This window comes from Marmota marmota, unplaced genomic scaffold, assembly GCF_001458135.2.
Source record: "Marmota marmota marmota unplaced genomic scaffold, marMar, whole genome shotgun sequence".
Lineage (NCBI taxonomy): Eukaryota > Metazoa > Chordata > Mammalia > Rodentia > Sciuridae > Marmota > Marmota marmota.
Genome location: NW_026000000.1, coordinates 1643264 through 1666298, shown reverse-complemented (window position 1 = coordinate 1666298; position 23035 = coordinate 1643264). Strand labels below are relative to the sequence as shown.

The following is a 23035-nucleotide window of genomic DNA, read 5'->3' as shown; positions in this document are numbered from 1 at the left end:
ATTTTTTTTTTTTTTTTTTTTTTGAAAAGTGTCTGTTCAGTATTGCTTCCCTTGTAAGATTAAGGATTGCAAGATACTGTCCTATGGTCCCTGATACATGCTCAAATTTCAACAAATAGTAATTCCTCTACTAATAATGTTCTCAGGCATCTATTCTATAAAAAATTACCTTAAAAGTGTCTGTTTAGTTCATTTGAACTTTTATTAATTGAATCATTTGTTTATTTTTGGAGTTAAGATTTTTGAGTTCTTTAAATATTCTGAATGATTAATTTTCTTCAGAAGAGTAGTTAACAAAGACTTTCTCCTACTCTATTGGTTGTTTCTTCACATTCTTAACTATTTCTTTGCTATTCAGAAGCTTTTTAATTTGATTACATCACATTGATTGACTCTTGTCATTATATCCTGAACTTTAGGAGTACAATTGAGAATGTCATTGCCTGTGCCTATGTGTTGGAGTGTTGAGCCAATGTTTTCTTCTGGGAGTAGCATAGTTTCTGATCTAATTCCCAAGTCTTTGATCTGTTTTCAGTTGACCTTTGCAAAAGATAAGAGGTAAAGATCTAGTCTCATTCTTTTACATATGGATAAGCAGTTTGTCCAGAACCATGTGTTAAAAAGGTTGTCTTTTCTCAAAAAGATCCTTCTTCAAGGATCAGATGACTGTCTGGGTCAGTTTGTGTTTGTGATTTCTATTCTGTACCATTAGTCTCTATGTCTGTTTTTATGCCATTGCCATGAATTTTTGGTTACTCTGAAATATATTTTGAAGTCTGGTGTTGTTATGCCTCCAGCATTGCTTTTGGGGCTTAAAATTATTATCACTCTTCTTAGTCTTTTATTCTTCCAATTGAGTTTTAAGACAACTTTTCTAGTTATGTGAAAAATGGCATTGGTATTTTGATGGAGAGTACATTGAATCTGTATATTGCATTTGGTAGTCTGGCTATAATAAATATTAATTCAGCTTCTTCATGAATATGGAACGTCTTTTCATCTTCTTTTGTATTCTTCAATATTCTATAGTTTTCATTGTATAGGCCTTTAATTTCCATGCTTAGATTTTTTTCCTAGTGTTTTGTTTTGAGGCGATGGTAAAAGGGGTTGTTATCTTGATTTCCTTCTCAGCAGATTTAGTATTGGTGTATAAAAGGGCTGTTGATTTTTGGATGTTGATTTTATAACCCAATATTTGCTGAATTTGTTTATTAACTCTAACAGTCTCCTGGTGGAGATTTTTGGATATTCTCTGTATAGAAGATCTTCATTTGCAAATAGTGATAATTTAACTCGTTCCTTTCCTATTATCATCCCTTTTACTTCCTTCTTTTGCTTAATTGCTCTTGCTATAATTTTTAGTACTATATTGAGTAGGAATGGTAAAAGTGGACATCATTGTCTTGCTCTAGATTTTAAAGGAAATGCTTTCAGTTTCCCCTATTAACTGTAATGTTGAATTTTGGTTTGTCATATATACCCTTTATAATGTTGAGGTGCATTCTATCCTGAGTTCCTTCAGTGTTTGTATCATGAATGGGTACTGTTCGGTCTAAGGCTTTCTCTTGATATGACTGTGATATTTGTTCTCAGTTCTGTTTTGTGGTAAATTTTATATATATAGTATCCTTATCTGGTTTTGTTATAAGGATGATACTGACTTTTTAGAATGAATTTGAGTGTTCCATCCTTTTCTATTTCATGGAATAATTTGGGAAGCACTAGCAGTTTTTTTCTTTAAAGGTCTAGTAGAATTCAGTTGAAAATCCATCAGGTCTTTGCCTTTTTTCTGTTGGAAGGCTTTTTATTATTACTTTTATCTCATTACTAGTTATTGGTCTACTTAGGCTTTCAGACTTCTCTTGATTCTATTTTTGCCGGTCATATGTGCCAAAAACTTATCTGCTTCTAGGTTTTCCAATTTATTGAAGTAAAAGTTTTCAAAATAGTCCCTAATGATCCTCTGGATTTCTCTGATATTTATGGTGAATTCTCATTTTTCATCTATAATTTTAATTAATGTTTTCTCTCTTTTCATTTTGGTTATTTTTGTTAAGGACTTATCAATCTTGCTTATCATTACAAAGTACCAAATTTTCATTTCATTGATTATATATTTTTTATTCTCAAATTTATTAATTTCAACTCTAATATTTTAAAATTTTCTTTTTCTACTTGTTTTGGAATTGATTTGTTCTTATTTTTCAAGGGAATTGAGATGAATCATCTAGTTTTTTATTTGGAATTTTTCTGAATTTATTATGTAGGCACTTATAACTACAAACTTTCCTCTTAGAATCACCTTCATAGTGTCCCAGCGGTACTGATGTTTTACAACACTTCTTGTATGATTATAAGAATTTTAAAATTTGTCCTCTGATTTCTTGTATCACACATACACTATCCAAAAGTATATTATTCAATCTTCATGTGTTTATATAGTATTTGTAGTTTTTTTGTATTGATTTGTTTTGTTTTTTCTATATATCTTTTTGTTGAATTTCTTGTTCATATCATCTACTGACTTCCTTAATGTATTCAGTTGTTTTTCTGTGTTCTCTTGTAATTCATTGATTATTTTTATAATAATTCTTTTGAATTCTTTATCTGATATTTCATCTACTGTAATATTTTGGGGGGTCAATTGCTAGTGAATTATGAACTTTAGAAAGTGTTGTGTTACCTTCCCCCTCCTATTTTTGTATTCCTGTGGTGGGATTTATGCATCTTTTGAAATAGATTTCTCTTCCATTTTAGGTGTGAATCTCTAGGGTACAGCCTTCACTTGCTGAGGTGTCCCTGAGTGATCTGGATTGAGACTCATCCTCCCCCATAGGTGTAGGGCATTGAAAGCCTTTGTGCTAATTCTGTTTTTGCTGTAACACTGAATGTCTATGAGTGAAACCTGAAGGCTCCTAATCATTTCTACTTGGGTCCTGGTTATTGGTTCGGGATTATGTCTCTTCTATTGTCCAATAATGTATAGCTGAATGTTAATGTTGTTGTTTCTGTGAAGCAAGGGACAGTGTCTTTTGGTTGAGTTTATTTCGGCAGAAGAGTCTCTGCACTGTAAATTTGTAGTGTTCTTGTAGCTTCCCAGCACCTTACAAAAAAAGTTGGAAAGAAACAATAATGATAGCTGAAGCAAACTATGTACAGCATTAAAATAAATACCTAGTGCTTACTATAATATATATAACACTATTTACCAAAAAAACCCAGGAATTTTGAATTCAACAACTACTAACAGGAAAAACAATAAATAGCTGTGAACTAGATTTAGCATTAAAAGAAAGAGCAGATGTCAAATATGGCATCTACACTACTAACTGCAACAACAGGAAAAGTGGGGGCAGGAGTTATATAAACCAGATAGTTGTAAAAGATAACAAAAATGTAGTTCATTAAAATAAAATAAAATGAGATAGAAGAGTAAATTAAAGTTTAGAATGTTAAAAATGTGAAAAGAAAAAAAAAGCAGAAGAGGTGTGACATGATGGTCATGAAGAAAGGGAAGAAAAAAATTGAAGAAAACAAAGTAAAGGAAGATAAAAAGAAGAGAATTTGGATGCTCATAGGAGAAGAAGGGAGAAAAAAATGAAACAAATAGATAAAAGGAAAACAAAAACAAACAGCTCTAACCCTTAAAAGATAAGGAAAAATAATTATAAAAAGTGCTAAAAATGAGAAAAACAGAAATATATATGAACCAGTCAGCACAGCAAGAACACCAAAAATGAGGTTTGGATCTTTAATGAAAAATGAAAGAATTGTCTCCAATGAAGTGGTCAAAACTGTGGACAAGGATGGGTGGGAACTGCCTATTCCCGACTGTCCTTCTTTCCATTTCTTCTTGGGCTACAGATGCAGGAAGAGGGTCACACAAGGAGTGGGGTTTGTTATCCCCTTCCTCTTTTTCTGTTGCCTGCCTAATTGCTAACTAGAGTGGCCTAAAACTGAAGGTGGATGAAATAGCTCTCATCTTCCCTTCTCATCAGTACATGGTGGAATGGAATGGGAAATGTTGTCCATTGAAATTTTGTTGAGACAGACTAAAATGATAAAGTCCCATAGTGGGGCTACAACAGAGTTCTAAGAAGGAAGCTTCAGAAACTGAGGCTTAGGTCTAATTAGGCCTTGGAAATTTGGGGGGTGATAGGAGCCCTGGAAAGTTTAGATTAACACAATCAAAATACCTTTAGGGCCAGGCAGCTGTCAATCTCTGCTGGGAGCTTGGATCTCAGAAGCCCCTCAAGAATTCTACTTATAAGCAGAACAGTCAACCCTCCAAGGGTCTCGCACGCTCTGTTGCCTGTGAATGTGGCCATCCCAGGCTTAGTTCCTGAGTGTATTCACATCTGCCTTTTCACTTTCCCAACTTTCTTCAGCTGGTCAAGTAAGCCACTAGACTCAAAGGAAACTGAGTTGCATTCCCCTCCATTTTCCTGACTTGAACCCGACTGGATATGATCTTCTCTGTTCCTGTTTTACTCATTTTCTAAAACTAGGTTGACCCTAAGCCACATAGTAGGCACTTGCCAGGACCTTATGGCAATGTTTGTTATGATCCCCTGGGTTCCCATAGCAGCAAGCTGAATTGCAGCCTCCTCAAAAAGGCTCCCTGCCTCAATTCTCTGCTTACCAATTGGAAAATTCAGGGCACTTTTCAAACACCAGCTTGCTGTGCAACCTCTTGATCGATTTAAGTTTAGGATGTTTTTCTGATCTATGGTTTTTTACATGACACATATTCTGGTGTTTCTCTGTTTATGTTATCCCTCACAGCTGCATTGAACCAGTGCTGTTGCCACTACTACTGACACTACCATAGAGCCTTGGCTCCACTGTAGTTTCCTGTCCTTTGTTTGGTGCACCAGATTTCTGAGTCTGTAAGAGACTTGAATCCACAAAGCAACTAGAAATGTAGACTTTCTATAATCTGCCCTCTTGAATCTCTGATTACCTTATTTTTAACACATCTTCCAACTGGAATTCCTAATGCACTTTGGTATTTTATATCACTTAGGAACTTCTAAAACATCACAAATATTTTTATTATATTTGTCACTTATTGCTAGTCCTTACACTAGAATAAAACCTTCAAGAAATAAGAAATGTACTACTATTTGCTAATGTTAGTTTGCTGAGCTTATAACAGTACCTATATAGAGTAGACCCGAGTATAGAATACTGAGTGAAGAAATTCACTTTGCATACGGAAATAACATTACTTCAGTAAAAAACAATGATGTAATGGTAAAGTGGATTACACAGAGTGGTGTTTGTCCTTCAGGCTATATCCAATGAATTTCATGACTTCAGTTAGATCTCTAATATTCTTGAGCCACACATTAAGTCACAATAAGCAACAACTTATAAGACATATTGTTAAACATGTGACTACTATATAGCATAATGTATTCAAGATATTTATAAACACATCTTGCAAGAAAATCTCCTACTTAAATACTATTAGTATTATTACTGCTATTTAAATATAGTTTAGAAAAAAAATTCTTACTTCAGTTGATACATATGAAAAAACTGAACACCAATTTTTAAGTTAACAATTTTAGTTTCCACCTTTTTTGGGTGGGAGGGGTATACCAGGGATTGAACTCAGGGGCACTCAACCACTGAGCTACATTCCCATCCTATATGGTATTATTTTTATTAAGAGACAGTGTCTCACTGAGTTGCTTAGCACCTCACTATTGCTGAGGCTACCTTTGAACTCCAGATCCTCCTGCTTCAGCCTCCCAAGGCATGTGCCACACACCTGTATCTACATTATCTTTAATTACACATAATTGATGGATTTGACATGCTAAGAAATACTTCATGGCATTGAATTTAAAATGAAAATAAGTATTATATTAATAAAACAGCAGGTTGAGAGAGATACAGAAATAATTATTTAATCTTCACAAGAATACTATTACATACTGGGAGAAAAAAAAGTTATTTATAGAATGTCCACTAAAAGTAGATGTTAAAAGAGTTCTGAGTCATCGTACATTGGTATTGCTGCTGTCCTTCAACATAAGATATAAAGCGACTGTGTGATTGAAATTCTTCTTTTCTCCTGTGTTCCCTTCCTGGACACCACACCCCTTGCTTAAATCTCATGCGGTAAAGCTTTCAATTTACAAAGAATGCAATGTTTCAAAACTTCTTCTCCTAACACAGTATAGGCTGCGTGTTTCCAATCACAGAAGGCTGACTAAAAAACTGGCAAGTTCATCAAGCTATCAATGGTTTATGCATATCTCTTCATCTTTTTATTTCCAACTTAAAATTCAACTCTCAAACAACAGAGTGTTTGCTTTCATGAATTTAACTGGATTGTTCAATTATACTTTAACTCTTTCTTTCTTATTAGAAGTAAATTACATTTGTTGAACATTTTAATTTATCAGAGTAGATTGTTAAAATATACTTAAATTTTCAACCAACTTATTTATTAACTGTATAACCAACTTATTTATTAACTGAATAATTTTAAAATAGGCAGACATTTAGAAAAGTTTGCCTCGAGGTTCAAATATGGATTACTGCTAGTTTTACTTTGAAATAAAATGTTTATAATCATCCTCCCAAATTTCCTTGTACAAATATAATACATTTTTGTTGAGTTGTTACACAAGTAGAAAGTGTTTGATAACTCCTATGTTGACCATAGTAATAAAAAAGAGGATATGTAGAGGACTTAAAATTTAAGATTAAAAACATGAAACTTTAATCCAATTATAAAATGTCCCCTTCAAAGGAAAGGACAAATCTCTGCTGTTAGAATCCTGTAGTAGGAGTTCTTGATTTGTTAGGTGAACAGGAGTGGGTAGAGCAAGCATATGGGATGTTTGTAGGATGTTTTCATTTTTTAAAATCTGGATCCTGGTTACATGATAATTTTACTTTGTGAAAACTCATCAACATGTACATTTTTTCTATGTTCAGTAGGATTTAAATTAAAAATATTACAATAAAATTCCTTTCACAAAAAGGGCATATAGTCTATCCATCCCTCTTTCACCATAGTAGATTAGTCTATGGTAATACAAGTCTGAATGGTATGGTGTAGTTAAATAAAATCTGCTATATGGTATGACTTGAAAAATATTATTAAAATTTAGCATTGCTAGGCTCAGTGGTGCACATTTGTAATCCCAAGTGACTTAGGAGGCTAAGGTAGGAGGATCATAAGTTCAGAAGAGTCTCAGCAATTTAGTGAGATCCTGCTCAAAATTTAAAAAAATAAAATAAAAAGGGCTGCCTCTAGATGTAGGTAAGTGGTAGAGTGCTCCAAGGTGCAATCTGCAGTACCACAAATACAATGACAACAACAACAAAATTCTTAGCATTAGAGAGGCTTATCTTTTACATGTGTATTGATTATAATCAGATTCCCTAAATAACTCAGGTTTGTTTTTTTTTTTGCATTTTTCCTCTTTTTTTTCAAACACTATCATGTCCAAAATCCAGCTTTAAAATCATTTGCAGTAATTATTAAGGAATATTCTTGTAAACTCAATCCAGATACCTGATATGTCATGTTGCTTACTTGTTTGTTTAATTATTATCTTAATTATATTTTGTCTTCCCAGGTCCCCAAATTCAATATGTAGTTTACTCTCAAACTATATATTATATCCTGAAAACACATGGAAATCTTTTTTTTTTATTAGTTGCTCATCACCATACAATGATCTTGACATATCATACATTTGAATCATATGGGGTATATTTCTCATTTTTCCAAGTGTACAGGTTGCAGAATCATATTGGTTATACAGCCATGTATATGCATACAGCAATACTAGTGTCTATTTTATTTTGCTGCCCTTCCTATCCCCCCTTCCTCTCTCTTCCCGTACCATCACCTCTCTCTACCCAATCTAATGTGACATATTTCTTTTTTTTTTTCCTCACATCATCATACATGTATTTTGTATAATGATGAGGATTGATGTAGTGCATGGAACCCTTAAATCTTCCTTTCAAAAACAAGCACATCACATCATCCACTCAACAGTCTTGGATGTTTCAGTTGGATCTAGCAATTTAGCTTATCTTACCTGGAATGTAGGTTGCTGCTACACTAAAAAGCTCCCCAGAGTGAGCTAATTATTCTTGCATTTCTTATGCAAGTGGTTATCACTTTTTACTCTAAGTCTTAAATTTCAATTTGGACTTGAAGGTTGGAAGTAGAGTGGAAGACCTCCATTTATGTAATGAAATTATCTAAAGAGTTCTATCTTTCTCCCTAAAGTTCAACAGTGGCTTTGGAGCCAAAGCTCTACTGGCCAAAGGTTACACTTTCTTTTTTCTAAATTCATGCTTAGGGAGAGATGGCTTGTACTTCCTTGATCAAAGTTCACATTATATGCGTGACTAATGGATAATTTTAAATATATTCCATTGTTTCTTGCCTCCTTATAAATTATACTGACTTAAAAGCTCTATATAATCTTCTATTTAAACTTTAATACTCTAAAAATTGAAGGTTACATAAAGAGTTTGACAGTATCTTATGAAAAATATTTTAAAACTTACAAAGCCATATGATAATTTGTCAAATAAAATACAAAGAATTATTCTGTATGTAATACAATTTGTTTGTTTGCAAGGTCATAAATGCAGTAGAAGTCCACTTTCCTAATAGAAAATAGTACATTTTCTGTTTGATCAAAAGGAAAAGATATGCATACTAGACAGATTAGGGGAGGCCTAATTAAATGACAACAAAATAAAACTGAAATATTTTTCACTTAGGGAATATTTTTAATAAAATGAAATATATTTTGTCTTCACTTAAATTAGAATATGCCCATTCTGTTTATAATTTTATATAATGAAAACAGAAATCTTCAAAGGTATTGTATACCTTTGAATAATAAAAATCTCTCTTTGTTTAAAGATGGGGATATAAACTGAAACTAGAATGAGTATAGCCATGTCCAGTGATTCACAGAAGAAAAACTGTCTCTCTGGGGAAGACCACAGCTTCAGAAAACTTCCACTAATCACAGGTATGTATATCATCTTATTTGGCTGGTGTTTTAAAAATGAGAATTATCTTAATTATAGCTAGTCGTCCCAACCAGAGACAAAATTATGATAATAATGATATAATGCTATTTTCTTCTAACTAAGCTATGTTCCCTTTATTTCTCTCTGCCCTTTTCCTCCCCATCCAGCAAAGCAGCCCGGTACCATTTTGCATTTTGATACTATTTCCACAGTTTTCTCTCAACCAAAAAAAAATCTCACCAAAATACTTTCTGTGAATTGAGCAAGTGAAATTACCCATTCTATGTTATCTGAATTTAAAAAATAGTCATCAACGTAAAAAATTTAAGATCTCCAAATGGATTGTTTTTCAGAGCCCATAAGGTATTGAGGAGAAGGTTAATATTTTTCCTATAAGTACCAGACTGTTCTTGAGAAATAAAATAACCAACAGTCCTTTTTAGTCCACAGATTTCCCAATATTATTTTTATATTTCTATGCAATAACCAAGAAGTTCATGAAAAAAAGATTTCTTGGGAACAATTGTGTAGGAGGGCTGAGGGAATTTATATGTGGAGCAGGTGCGGAGTGTTGAGATACAGCAAGGATTGCTCAGAAAGCAGCTTTATTCGAACATTTTACAATATGTGATCTTGCTGTGGTACTCCTGTAATGACCTTTGCAAACAAGAGGACCTTGCCAAAATCAAGGTACTGCAACTGGAAAAATTGCCTCTTTTTCTTCCAAGCAGTTGGAGTTTACCTGCAAAGAAGCCAAGTAAAATAGCACCTCTGTGTCTTGTCAGCTTGCACACTTGGAAAGCCAGTATATTCATCTACTATATATGACTTCTGTTCTAACTAACCCTGCAGAATAGATAATGGTATGAGACATGAGGTCTCCATACAGTTTTTTCTTGTTATTAATTCCCATAATTGGCATAACAATAATTAACTTTGCCTTAATATTTATAATTTTTCAGGAGGAAATAAAATGACTCAGTACTATTGCTGAAGAAACAAAAATAAGGTTTTATGTGGTAATCTACTACAATCAAAAAAGTAAAACAAAAATTTTAAAATTTGAATATTTACCACTGTATGAAATTGGTCAAGAAGTTTTAGAATATCCATGAAAAGAGTGCTATTTTATTACTAATAGCAATATTGCCTGAAATTTTTATGGGATGATTTTATCTAAAATGTAAAAAGGATCTTCACTTTTGCTTACCTTGGGGACCTTGCTATTGCAAAAAGGATATGAAATTATTCTTTACTAACCTGTTTAACTAAGATTAGATATGCAATGGAATAAATGTGTCCCCAGAATTCATGTTTTAAACCTCATCCCTGATATAATGTTATTAAGAGATGGTGGCTCTGTGAGGTTGATTAGGTTGAGGGTCAAAGATTTATGAATGGGATTAATGCCCTTATAAAAGCCTCTTTAGATGGCTCCCTTCCACGCTTTCTTCTATATAAGGATACAAGAGTTTGGCAATCTGCAACCCAGAAGAGGCACCTCACCACAACCCAATCTTGCTGATCACAAATCACCTGATCTCAGTTTTCCCACCACCAGAACAGTGTGAAACAAGTTTCTGCTGAGTATAAATCAGTGTATACCAATTTGTTATAGTTGTTCACACTGACAGATGAGAACATGTTGTATGTGTATTTCATTCTTTCAAGAATTTATAAGACTAAGAGTACATGGCCAGAATATATCCAGAGGTCTGAAGGTGTGTCATTCATAGCATTTGCCTTGCTTCCTGTGGCTGGTCAAAAGCAGCCCTGATTGTGTGTGTGTTGGGGGTGAGGGGGTCTAAACCCTAGGTCACTGATGGCTTCTGTTCTATCTCTCCCAAAGGGAGAATTTGTGGTGTTCTGTTCTCCTCTTTGTTTATCTTTTTGTAAATAAACTTATAATGCACACACCATGGAGGAAAAAAAACCCAGTAACTTGTATTTCACATGCAATGAGTTTTGGTAGTTCTTTCATTTCCAAAGGAGATTTCATCATTTTTATTTGAAGAAGTAATGCCTGATAATCTGACTCCACATTCTGTCTGAATCTGACACCTCTGATCTTTTAACATGACAAAAATCTCTGGTGGAGATTCATGCAGGTGGCAAATTGTAAAGTGACATGAAGGCAATATGCAGCAGCCTGATGTATTTTCATTATTATTGGTTCATTGATACTCTCTTGGTGATGTGGGAACATGGTTGAGATACAAGGAAAAGAAGCTAAGGTTTGAGAGATGATTTGTGTGGGAGAAAAACTAAAGACCATGAAAACAGAGACCATACATCTAATAAGGGGAAAAGTAGGCCCAAATCTTCATCATATTGGATTAGGCCCCAATTTCCTTAACAGGATTCTTAAAGTGCAAGAAATAAAATCAAGAATTAATAAACGGGATAGATTCAAACTAAAAAGCTTCTTCTCAGCAAAATAAGCAATCAATGAAGTGAACAGAGAGCCTACCTACATTTGGGGAGCAAATTTTTGCCAAAAGCACATCAGATAGTGCACTAACCCCCAGGATATATAAAGAACTCAAAAAACACCAAAGAAACAAACAACCTAATTAATAAATAGGCTAAGGAGCTGAACAGATACTTCTCAGAAGAAGATATACCATCGATCAACAAATGAAATATGAAAAAAATATTCAAAATGTCTAGTAATTAGAGAAATGCAAATCAAAATTACCCTAAGATTTTATCTCACACCAGTCATAATGGCAGCTATTATGCATACAAACAACAATAAGTGTTGACAAGGATGTAAAGGAAAAGGCACACTCATACATTGCTGGTGGGACTGCAAATTGGTGCAACCATTATGGAAAACATTATGGAGATTCCTCATAAAATTTGGAATAGAACCACCAATTGAACCAGCTATCCCACTCCTTGGTTTATACCCAAAGGACTTAAAATCAGTATATTACAGTGAAGAGATGTCTGGAGTACGAATATATTGACAATAATGCCTTTAAGATACTGCACTTTTAAAAATGAAAGTGAATTTTTGTGATTTGTTTTAGCTCCACACATGAACTAAATTCACCTAGCATATCAAATATGCTTTAATATTCTACTTTATAGGATTTTTAAAACTCTGTGAATATAGTGAACATATATCTTATCATCCAAATTGGAACAACTCTTTGAATGAAACACGTGCTACAGACATTAATTCAAGGACAACAGGCACAAACGTGAACTGTTCTGGGGAACCCAATACATGTTTCACAGAATGTATCACTTTTCAAAATATCCTTAAACAAAGGTAATTATTTGAAGTTTAAGATAGAATTTTAAAATAGAATATTCTTCACTCTTTCAGTTGGACATGTTTCAATCCTTAAATGTGCTCAAGTTTGTGAACTACTCCATTTTCTCTTCCCAGCTTCACCTTTACATTTTTACTTGTCAGTATACTGATTAAATCAGTGGCAGAAATAGAAAAAAAAAATGAAGATGATAAATCTCTAATTTGTGTCCCTCACCAGCTGTTAAATGCTCACATGGTTTTTTAAAGCACAATTCTTCAAAGTCTAGGAGAAGATACTTCATTTTCTTTTATTTTTCTTAGCTTCCAAAACAGAAATTGGGATCTAGTCCAACAAAATCTTTCATAGCCAAGAAAAATGAGGCATTATTAAAATAAAAAAGGGGAAATGTTCAAAGGCATACTACAGGGAAGTGCCAGACTGTAGAGTTTCAATGGATCCCTGAACAATGCCACAAAACTCAGCTATTATTCAAGCAAGAGGCACATTATTATTCTTACAGATTGATACCTTTGCTTATTATCCCCTTGATTGCACACAAAACACAGCAATTTGAGTCTAATAACATCTGTAAAAACTTCTATTAAAATATAAAATGTTATTAAAACATAAGGGAATTATCTATGACCAGTTCTAATTGATTTTTTTCCTATAATTGATGGGCTAAGTTATACAGTACTCAGGACAGCTGACTTTGATAATAAAAGGGAAAAAATTGATTTCTGGTTTCAAATGCACCAGTTTGTTTTGTCAAGTTTCTTAACTTCCACAGAGAGCAGCACCACAATACTTCAGGTAGATGACAGTAGATCATGGGTACATGTTTCTTAGTTTTATATAGTTCCATGATAATTAAAATCATCAATGAAAGATTAATCACATGTGTAGCCAATTTATACAAATGGTAAAAGTAGTGTTTCTTGGTTGAATGACTCCTACTGCCTTACTGAATGAAATCCAAGGAAATTGTATCCATCCATCAGATTCTCTCCATGGTCTGAAACTACAGCTCATTTCTATGTTAACTGCTCATAGCCTGCTATGTTTGCCTCCAAGCTTTTACTTCTGTTTTCCTTATGTTCAGACACATTTCCCACTTTCACTCATTGGCCAAATTTTTTCAATCTAGCAATATTTAGCATGGGGTAATATTCATAAAATTTTTTCTGGGTCCACAGATTAACTTAAATGTCTTTTTTTCTGTGCTCTGTTATTTCTATTTATGTGACTTCTTATTAGCCCTTGACATTTTATTTTTGATTTACCTGTTTCTGGAATGTAAGTTCTTCCAGGACAAGGAACTACTTAATAAACAGTTTCCAGCATGTATACTAAAATGGGTGCAAAGGATATATCACCTAATTTGAATTAAAATTAAATATCTGTATACAAAATATTTTGCAGTTGGATGTACGGATAGTTAAATCATATAACCTTTTCTAAGAAACAATAATTCTGTACTATGAAAAGAAAATGCTTGTAACTTAGGTAAAACTAAATTTGAATCTCATTTTTATACCTGATCAGTCATGTAATCCTGAGCCAATTATTTACCCTACCTGAGCTTCAGTTTTCACAGTTTGTATAAATGAACATACAATTAAAACTATGGCAACAATCCAATGAAAAGTGTACAGAGATAAGTATGTATATATAACATGTATGCTCCATAAATTTCTATATTTTACTTCATTTTTTAAAAATTATTTTAAATTTAAATAAAGAAGGAAAATATTTACTTTTTTAGGAGCAAATAGTAAAGGGGAGCCTTTTGATAGCTAATTATTTTGTATGCATAGATATACAAATTCACACAATATAAACTAGACTTACTCTATGTCTTTGCTGCTAGCCATTCATTCACTACAGTTCCCTTCTCTCAATCCCCATCTATGTTTGGCAAATTCCTACTCTTCCTTCAATGCCCAATTTAAATCTCACCTTCTCAATGAAGTCCATGGAAATCAATTGGAAAATCATCCAGGTTTCTACAGTATCTCTTTTCTGATTTCATGTTACATATTATTAAATCAAAATTGCAGCGCAAATTACCCTAGCTTTCAAACATATTTCAGATCTAGAATGAGCTTTCAACATAAAGGGTATAATGGAGCACCTATTGAATGAATCTGTTGTTGAGCAAGACATTTCATTCTTATATAAGGATTAAAATATTATTAAAATAAAAATATAAATCAAGTACATTTTAGATATACTCATTGATTATTCTTTTGTAGTCCAAAGTTAATACCTTTTAGTAAAAAATATGTTGCAAGACATAATAAATTATATTATGTAGAAATATATATATATATATATATATATATATACATATATATATATTTAACTAAAACTTTTATTATATATTAAAATATTAAGTATTTTATTATATAGAATTATAAATTTGCTTTAGAGAAAAGCAGTATAGTATACTAAAAATGTACCTAACATTCTTTTTTAATCAAAAATTTGGTTAATTGCTATTCACATTCATTTTAATATTTAAAACATAAAAGTGCCTACATTAGCCTCTGCTTTTCTTTGATTAGCATTTCATAAATACAAGGAAATTAGACATTAGTTTAATTTACCTTAATAACCAAATCAAATTTCTGATGAAAGTCTCTGTTTACAGGCTCCAGCAGACTAAGTTCTGCAGTCCTAGGATGCATATGGAAAAACCGTGGGTAATCCTCAGGAGTCCCTGAAAAACATTGACATTTCAGCACATAACTGAGAACAAAAAGTAATATGTGTATCTGCTTTGTGCATTTTCCTTCATTAACTGAGCAACAGAATTACAATTTTATTAGTAAATTAAGTTTCAAAATTATGCAGTCTAGGGAAAGCAGACACAAATGTGGTATATAATTAATTAGTTTATGAGTAAGAGAATGGAAAATATTTGTTTGGATGATTTTCCAAATTTTTTTTATTAAGAGAGCTCTTTAATTAATTTGGAACCTCATCACATGAAAAGAGATATTAAGTAGAAGAAAAGCAAATTTTGGATTATAAGATTACATGTTAATGGTGCATAAATCTTAATTATAGTCTGCCTGGTCTCTCTACATATCTGGTAATAAATAATGACTAGTAATTTAAACCAAATATCAGGATGCCTGGAAACTTATATGAACATGCTCTGTTTCATCTCAGTAATTTTTTTTACAAATAACTATTTAGTTTATTATGTGAACCATATAATTTAGAATGTAGGCTTTGATGATACTTTTAATGATTAGGGTGAATATTTCTTAAACACTGACATTTTAGAGTTTAGATACCCTTCTTGCAGAAATCCCCTTCAATTGTATATCTTAAACTGTGTAAATACAACAGTTTTTGTTCTAAAGTAAAGAAAATGTTTAAGTCAAATCTTGGATGTCAAATGTAGAAGTCAAATCAAATTATACTGATGATTACTTAAACAGCCAATCATAATCACCCCATAAATCATTTCCATTTTACTGATAAGAATTTATGTAAGTAATCATCAATAACTCTGTAAGTAATTTCTATTTTATAGACAAGGATATAGAGAAATTGAGAGTATAATAAATTGTCCACACTAAAGAGTTACACTTATATCTCTGTATTCATATCCAAATGTGTGATTATTAAACTACTCCTCTGTTTAGACAGAAAGAAAGAAAGAAAGAAAGAAAGAAAGAAAGAAAGAAAGAAAGAAAGAAAGAAAGAAAGAAAAGAAAAGAAAAGAAAAGAAGAGAAATTTCCTGGACATTATATGAGAATATAGAAAAAAAATCACTAAAACTGACTTGAAAGTCCAGAAATAGGAAAACTATAGATGAAATTTACTGTATGATAAAGGATTACTTCTCCTAGTAGGAGAGTCATACAAAAAATGATAGGATGTACTCAATTCTTCATAGAATTTATTAGACTAAATCCAAAATGGAGAAAATATTTATGTATAATCAATAATAAAATAACATATAATATAAGCACTAATAATAGGTAAAAAGTATGGATACATTTTACTCTAATTTAAGAGTAGGCAAATTTTTGCTACGATGGTTCAAAGTCAGGAAGCAATAAGAGAAAAGAGAGAAATTAAATTATACTACAAAATTGCATGGCAAGAAAAATAAGCAATATAAAGTCATGTGACAAACTGGGAAAAAGTTTCCAGTTTACATCAGAGACTAAAGTTTACATCCCTGATATATACCAATTTATCACTTAGACAAGAACAGAAACTAACAATGCATTAAAAATAATTGGCATTTAAGTATGCACAAAAAATTCAAAGGAGAAAAACAAATGATTTTTGGTTATATGTAAAGATGCTTTTCTCTATACTTAAAAAGAGAAATACAAATTAAAACTACACTAAGATTCCATTTCTCACTTGTCACATTAGCAATAGTCCTACTTGAATATTATACTCGGCTGGTGAGCCTGCAAGAAAATAGGTAGTTTTAGAGAGCTGTGGTGTTATTACAAAAGTGCTGCCAAACCTAAGAAGGAGAACTTGAAATAATGTATAAAATCATATTGTTTACTTTCTTTCTTTTATTTTTTTAATTTGTCAGTGCTGGAGATAGAACTCAGGACCTCACATTTGATAAAGGCTCTACAACTGAGTCATGAGTCCCCAGCTCAATGTTTATTTTCTCACTCACACATCCTACTTCTCTACATTTTTGGATTATAATAAAAGATAAATACCCATCTAAACCTACATCAGTAGTGCTCTGAAAGAATAAATGGTGATACATCTTTTAATGGATGAGAATTCAAATGTAAAAATAAACAGTGAATATCTTTACCTACTAATTTTTTACCAATATATTAAGTGAAAAGGGCATTTGGGAAAAAAAGAACTTGTATTTTCCTGATTTTTTTAAAAGAAAGAACACACACTTAAAAAAAAAATATATATATATAGTATATATAAAATTCAAAGATAAATTATAACACTATAAATAGTTAACATATAGGAAAGAGGGAGGGAGAGAATAAGGCATAGATATTGAAATTAGACTTCATTAACTATATTAACCATTTTTTAAAAAACTTGAATCCATGTAAATATTACATATTATTATGAAACAAATTAAATTTTAAAACATCTCAAACTTTAAATATAAAATAAAAAATCAATCTGTATATTCAGTTGGTGGCATAAGTACAAATAGAAAATAACTACCCAAATAACTTTAAAATATACTAACTTACTGGCATCATCAGTGTAAAATAGCCTAAGAATATGAGAAATTACAAAAAAAAAATTACACTGTCTACGATAATCATTTTGTTGATGGTAGTGTTGATATTCTTATGCTAAGATGATTGTGAGCTTATTTTATAATAAATTAAATGAGTAATTATGTGGAATTTTAATTCTGTCATTCTCAGCATTGAAACTAGTGTTATCAGTGAGATCTAAATATACAATTAAAGAAAGTAAATAAAAATGCCCAGGGGCTGGGGTTGTAGCTCAGTGGCAGAGATCTAGTCTCACACATGTGAGGCACTAGATTCGATCCTCAGCACCATATAAAAAACAAATAAATAAAATAAATAACATAAAAAACAAAAAAATAAATAAATTGTCCCTCTACAATTAAATTATTTTTTAAAATGCCTACAGTTTACATACTGGATTGACAGTAAGTTTAAACTCACATTTTAGTTCTTAAGGAATATAACACATATTCCATAGCGTGGAACCCAAAACAAAGAACTAAAAACAATGGCCAATTTAGAAACCATGAATTCCCCAGTGCTTTATGGTTTTGAAATACCATTTTGAAATACCACCAAAAATAATTAAGGTTTTTGTAAATGATCATTGATTCCATATCCAAGGGAGGAAATCAAGATCAATGTGAAGCACCTTCTTGTACCAGGTAGCAAGAAAGATATCAAAGAAAACTGGGTTTTCAGAAGAGTTCAAGAGTCAATAAGTAAGGGTTTTCTCTGGCTAAGGATGAGACAAATAGAGCATCAATAAGGGCAATGTCCACAATGATTTGAAAGAAATATTTAACCTTGTAAGTTCATAATTTTGAAAAGAAAAACATTTTGTTGATCATCCATAGATGACACTTAGAAAGCATTTTGAAACCTACAAAATAAGAAACAATATTCATTTTCTGCTTTTCCAACAAATCATTGGCTGTCTTTCTAAACAAATAATTGATGAACTTGTTATTTATGAAATTATTCCAGCTAGTAATGAAAGAAATGATAAAATTAGCATAAAGATTTTATAGACCCTCATAAATAGATGGATTAAATCATTGAACATTAGTTGTTGCTACAAAACAGTGACAACCAGATATTTTTTGACTGCTGATGGGAAAGTTAATTCAATATTATTTGTTTGGGATTGGATTTTGCTTATCCTCCAAATTTATATGTGAAACCTGAATCACTTAACTGTATATAAAGAAGTAACCTTTGAGGTGATTCAGGTTAAAAGAGGTCATATGAATTAGTCCTAAATCCATTGGCTTATGAGAAGGGGAAGACATGAGGTCATATAAGTGAGTCCTTAATCAACTGGCTTATGAGAAGGTGAAGACACAAAGACACATTGGAGTGTGCACAGGTGCTTGATCACACACACACACTCTCTCTCTGTCTCTGTGTGTGTAAGAGTATAAAGAAAAACGGGCCAACTGAGGACATGGCAAGAAAATGGCCATTTACAAGTCAGGAGAATAACCCTCACCAGAAACCAATCATGGAGACACCATGACCTTGAGCTTCTAAGCCTCCAAAACTGTGAGAAAAGTTTGCATTGTTTGAGGTATGTAGTCTGTGCTGCTTTGTAATGTCAACCAAAAATACTTGCACCAAATGTGGAATAGTTTTTAGGGACACACACACAAACACACAAAAAAGAAATCTTTAGTAATGATCTATAGGAAATACAAAGGATGGAGCAATATGTAAAATTATACCAAGGACAGCACAATGCAAACTGCTGAAAAATCCCATAAAATAAATAACTTGACTTTTCTAATAAATACAACATAAGGAAAAAATAATGGAAAGAGAACCAACACAGATTTTAACGTGGCTTAAGAAAAATATCAATCACTATATGTGAACATTATACAAATTCCCTGCCAACCCCCATTCCAAAAGAAAAAAAAAAAGCACTGTTAAAGTTATAACATTTGTTAGAAAAGGACAGTAACAAACAAAAGATATTATATGATATTTTAAAAAGATTGTTCAATATTTTAGATATAATATGATTTTGCAACACTGTTTTAAGTGATTTTATTTTATAGACACATATATTAAATATTTTTGGGTTGGAATATTACATTGAGATTTTCAAACTGACATGAGGGGAGAGGTGAATAAGAATATAGATTAAAAACAAAAATTTCACCAGGTGAAATTTACTATTTCTTGAACTAAGAGGTATAAATGGTTATTTTATTTTAATATTTTCTCTAACTCTTTCTCTCTCTTTTTATTTTTTTCTTACTTATTCCTAATCAAAGTTTTTTTAAGGCAATAAATTTTAGAGTTGGCTTTGGTTGTGTCTTATCACAGCTCTTATCACAGCAGAATGTAGCAGTACATAGAAAAAGATGAGACCAACACACTACACCTAAATGAATAACAGCAGCTGTTCTGGGAAAAAAGGTGTTTAGCTTCAAGGGAGTGATACTTACTAGCAGGTAACTCCGAAGTTACTGCAGAGAAAACATTGTAATCTCTTTATTTATAAATGTCCTACTTCATATAAAAGTCAAAACAGCCCTATGGGGAAGATATTATTTGATCTATGAAGAAACTAACACTTAATTTAGGCAAAATGTTATGAATTGTCATAGCTAGTAAATGACTGAGCCGGGATTCAATTTTAAGGTATCTATTCTGGAGTCCAAACTGTTTGCTATTATGCTATATAGTCTAGGTCCAATGAATTTGACACTGGCCCTGTGTGTGTAGAACGTTGATATTAAGACATCATTATAGAATATTAACTTAGCAAAAGTATAAATAGTAATTGAAAAAACATACATCTCCTCGGGCACAGACTAAGGACTAATACAGTTTAATTTCCTATATTCCTTCAAAATATCGTACTTTAAAAAATGAAAACAAGCTGTTCCATAGAATTGACTTTGATAGCACAAATTTAGGTGTAAAATTGAGAATTGTATCTTCCACCCTCAAAATTATACATAGTATAGCAAATTTCAGGATTGTAACTCATATAGTCAACAGAATTACTGGGTTTCAAAACCTTTATTGTTATGTATTCTACGAAAATCTTATATTTTCAATCAAAGTTAAATGGATAAAAATAGCAATCTAAAGCTCTTAGTGAAAAATTTACGATTTGGGATATTTTATATTTTCTGTGGGTTTGAGATGTAATTGTTAAACAATAAAATTCACATATATAAAAAGTATAATTTTGTGTTGGTCAAGAATCATCACCACAATTAAGATAATGTACCTATCTAACATTGCCCAAGATTTTTGCTGACTCTGTTCTTTCTCATCTCCATATCCAAATGCCCCACCCTCATGCAAATACTGATCATTTTCTGCCAGTATAGATGAATTTGTATTTCTAAAAATCTATTGGATAATTTGTAAGTATTTACTATATTTTTGAGAGGTAAGGGCTGGCATCCTTTACTTGCCCTGATGATTTTGTGATCCATGTTTTTTTGTGTATCAATAGTTTATTTTTTATCTTAGTATTATTTTATCATTTTGTTATACAAAATTTATCTATTTATATGTTGATGTGTATTTGAACTTTGTGTCTAAATACAAATTGAGTATATAAATTTATTTGTCTCAGGATAAATATCTAGGAGTGGAATGGCTAAGTCATATGATAGGTGTGTGTCTAAACGTTTTATTAACTTTTCTGGGGGTTACAGTCCTATAAATTTACATATATATATATCCACAACACAACACAACTACAATACATAAATTTTCTCTGATCTCCTTTGTGTTCAAATATTTTATTTTCCGGGATCAGCAGTGGAAGAGAGTTCTAGTTCCTCCATCTATACTTGAAATGTTCAGACTGTTAAGTGTTAGCCATTTCAGGTTATATATTGATATTCACTTTACCTTTAGTTAGCTTTTCTTAAAGGCAAAAGAGGTAGAGTAACTTTTCACATATGTATTTGTGATTTACTATTTTCTATGATAAAGCATTTGCTAAAACTTTTGTCCAATTTATAATTAAATTACCTCATTCTTATTAAATTGTTTTTACATATTCCCAGTAGAAGTCCTTCATTAGGTTCATGGTTTGTAAATATAAGCTCTTTTCTGTCACTTGTCTTTTCAATCAGTCATCCATGTCTTTTGAAGAACAAATGAATTTATATTTTGATAACTTCAAATTTTTAAATTTTTTTATTTGTTTATTTTGCAATATTTTAGAAATTTTTGCCGGTCCTAAGGTCACTTAAATTCTGAGAAGGTTTATAGTTTAGCTCTTATATTTAAGAATAGAAAGGCTTTCAAGTTACTTTTTATACATTGTTTGAAGTATAGTTTAAGGTTAATTGGGTTATGTATGGCTACTCAATTGTTCCAGCATCATTGGTTGCAAATATTAACTTTTCCTCTATTGAATTATTTTTGTGTCTTTTATTATTTTTCAAATCTTATTATTTTCTAAGATGTTTATATACGCATCCTTTATGGGCATAGTACATCTTATCCTATAGGCACAACTGATTAAAGTGGAGGTTAATAACCTAAAATAGTAATTATTTGTTCCTGTTTCAACAATTTTCACTTAGAAAAAAAATCATAACACAGACATGGCAGCTGAACCACTATAATAGCAAACACCTGTAGTAAAGTCCTTTAATTCCTCTTGTTGAAATTCATCCTTCTGCGATATGTTAAAAGATTGCCTTGGATTCTGGCAGAAACTAAAGCTCTTTTAAAAATTTTTGACTTTATTTTCAAGACAAAATCAAGTTCACTCGTCTAATTAACAAAATCACATCCAAGAGAGCATAGATTTTAATATTTGATGTATGGGAACATGTGCAGGAAACTATTGCAGAGGGGCACTTAAGCAATACTGTGTGAAATGTTTTTCTTTCTCCTCCAAGAATATAAATTTTCATATATAGTACTTAACTAGTAATGTGATGCACATATAAATCTAAGAATCCGTCTACCAGTGCCATGGAGATATATGGAAATATATGATTATTCTCTAAATTTTAAATATGTTCATATGTAGGGAATAATAATTAGTCAAATGTCACTAATGAATACACCCACTATTTCCTTTGCTGGAACAAAAGCAATTATAATATGTAACTTATCTCCATATTATCATTTATTTATTTTATTTTTTTTTAATTTTTTATTGTTGGCTGTTCAAAACATTACATAGTTCTTGATATATCATATTTCACACTTTGATTCAAGTGGGTTATGAGCTCCCATTTTTACCCCATGTACAGATTGCAGAATCACATCAGTTACACATACATTGATTTACATATTGCCATACTAGTGTCTGTTGTGTTCTGCTGCCTTTCCTATCCTCTACTATCCCCCCTCCCCTCCCCTCTTCTCTCTCTGCCCCCTCTACTGTCATTCATTTGTCCCCCTTGTATTATTTTTCCCTTTCCACTCACTTCCTCTTGTATGTACTTTTGTATAACCCTGAGGGTCTCCTTCCATTTCCATGCAATTTCCCTTCTCTCTCCCTTTCCCTCCCA

General features: G+C 31.8%; 1 protein-coding gene across 12 annotated transcripts in view; it reads right to left on the bottom strand.

Annotated features, from left to right (window-relative positions):
* The window catches only part of Pcdh15 (protocadherin related 15), a 1628869-nt gene that overhangs the window by 323033 nt on the left and 1282801 nt on the right, over positions 1-23035 (bottom strand). For all 12 annotated transcript variants that reach the window (XM_048807407.1, XM_048807408.1, XM_048807415.1 and 9 more), the window contains one exon: positions 14906-15018. In XM_048807407.1, the coding sequence (XP_048663364.1) occupies positions 14906-15018 (113 nt within the window). The remainder of the gene's footprint in view (positions 1-14905; positions 15019-23035) is intronic.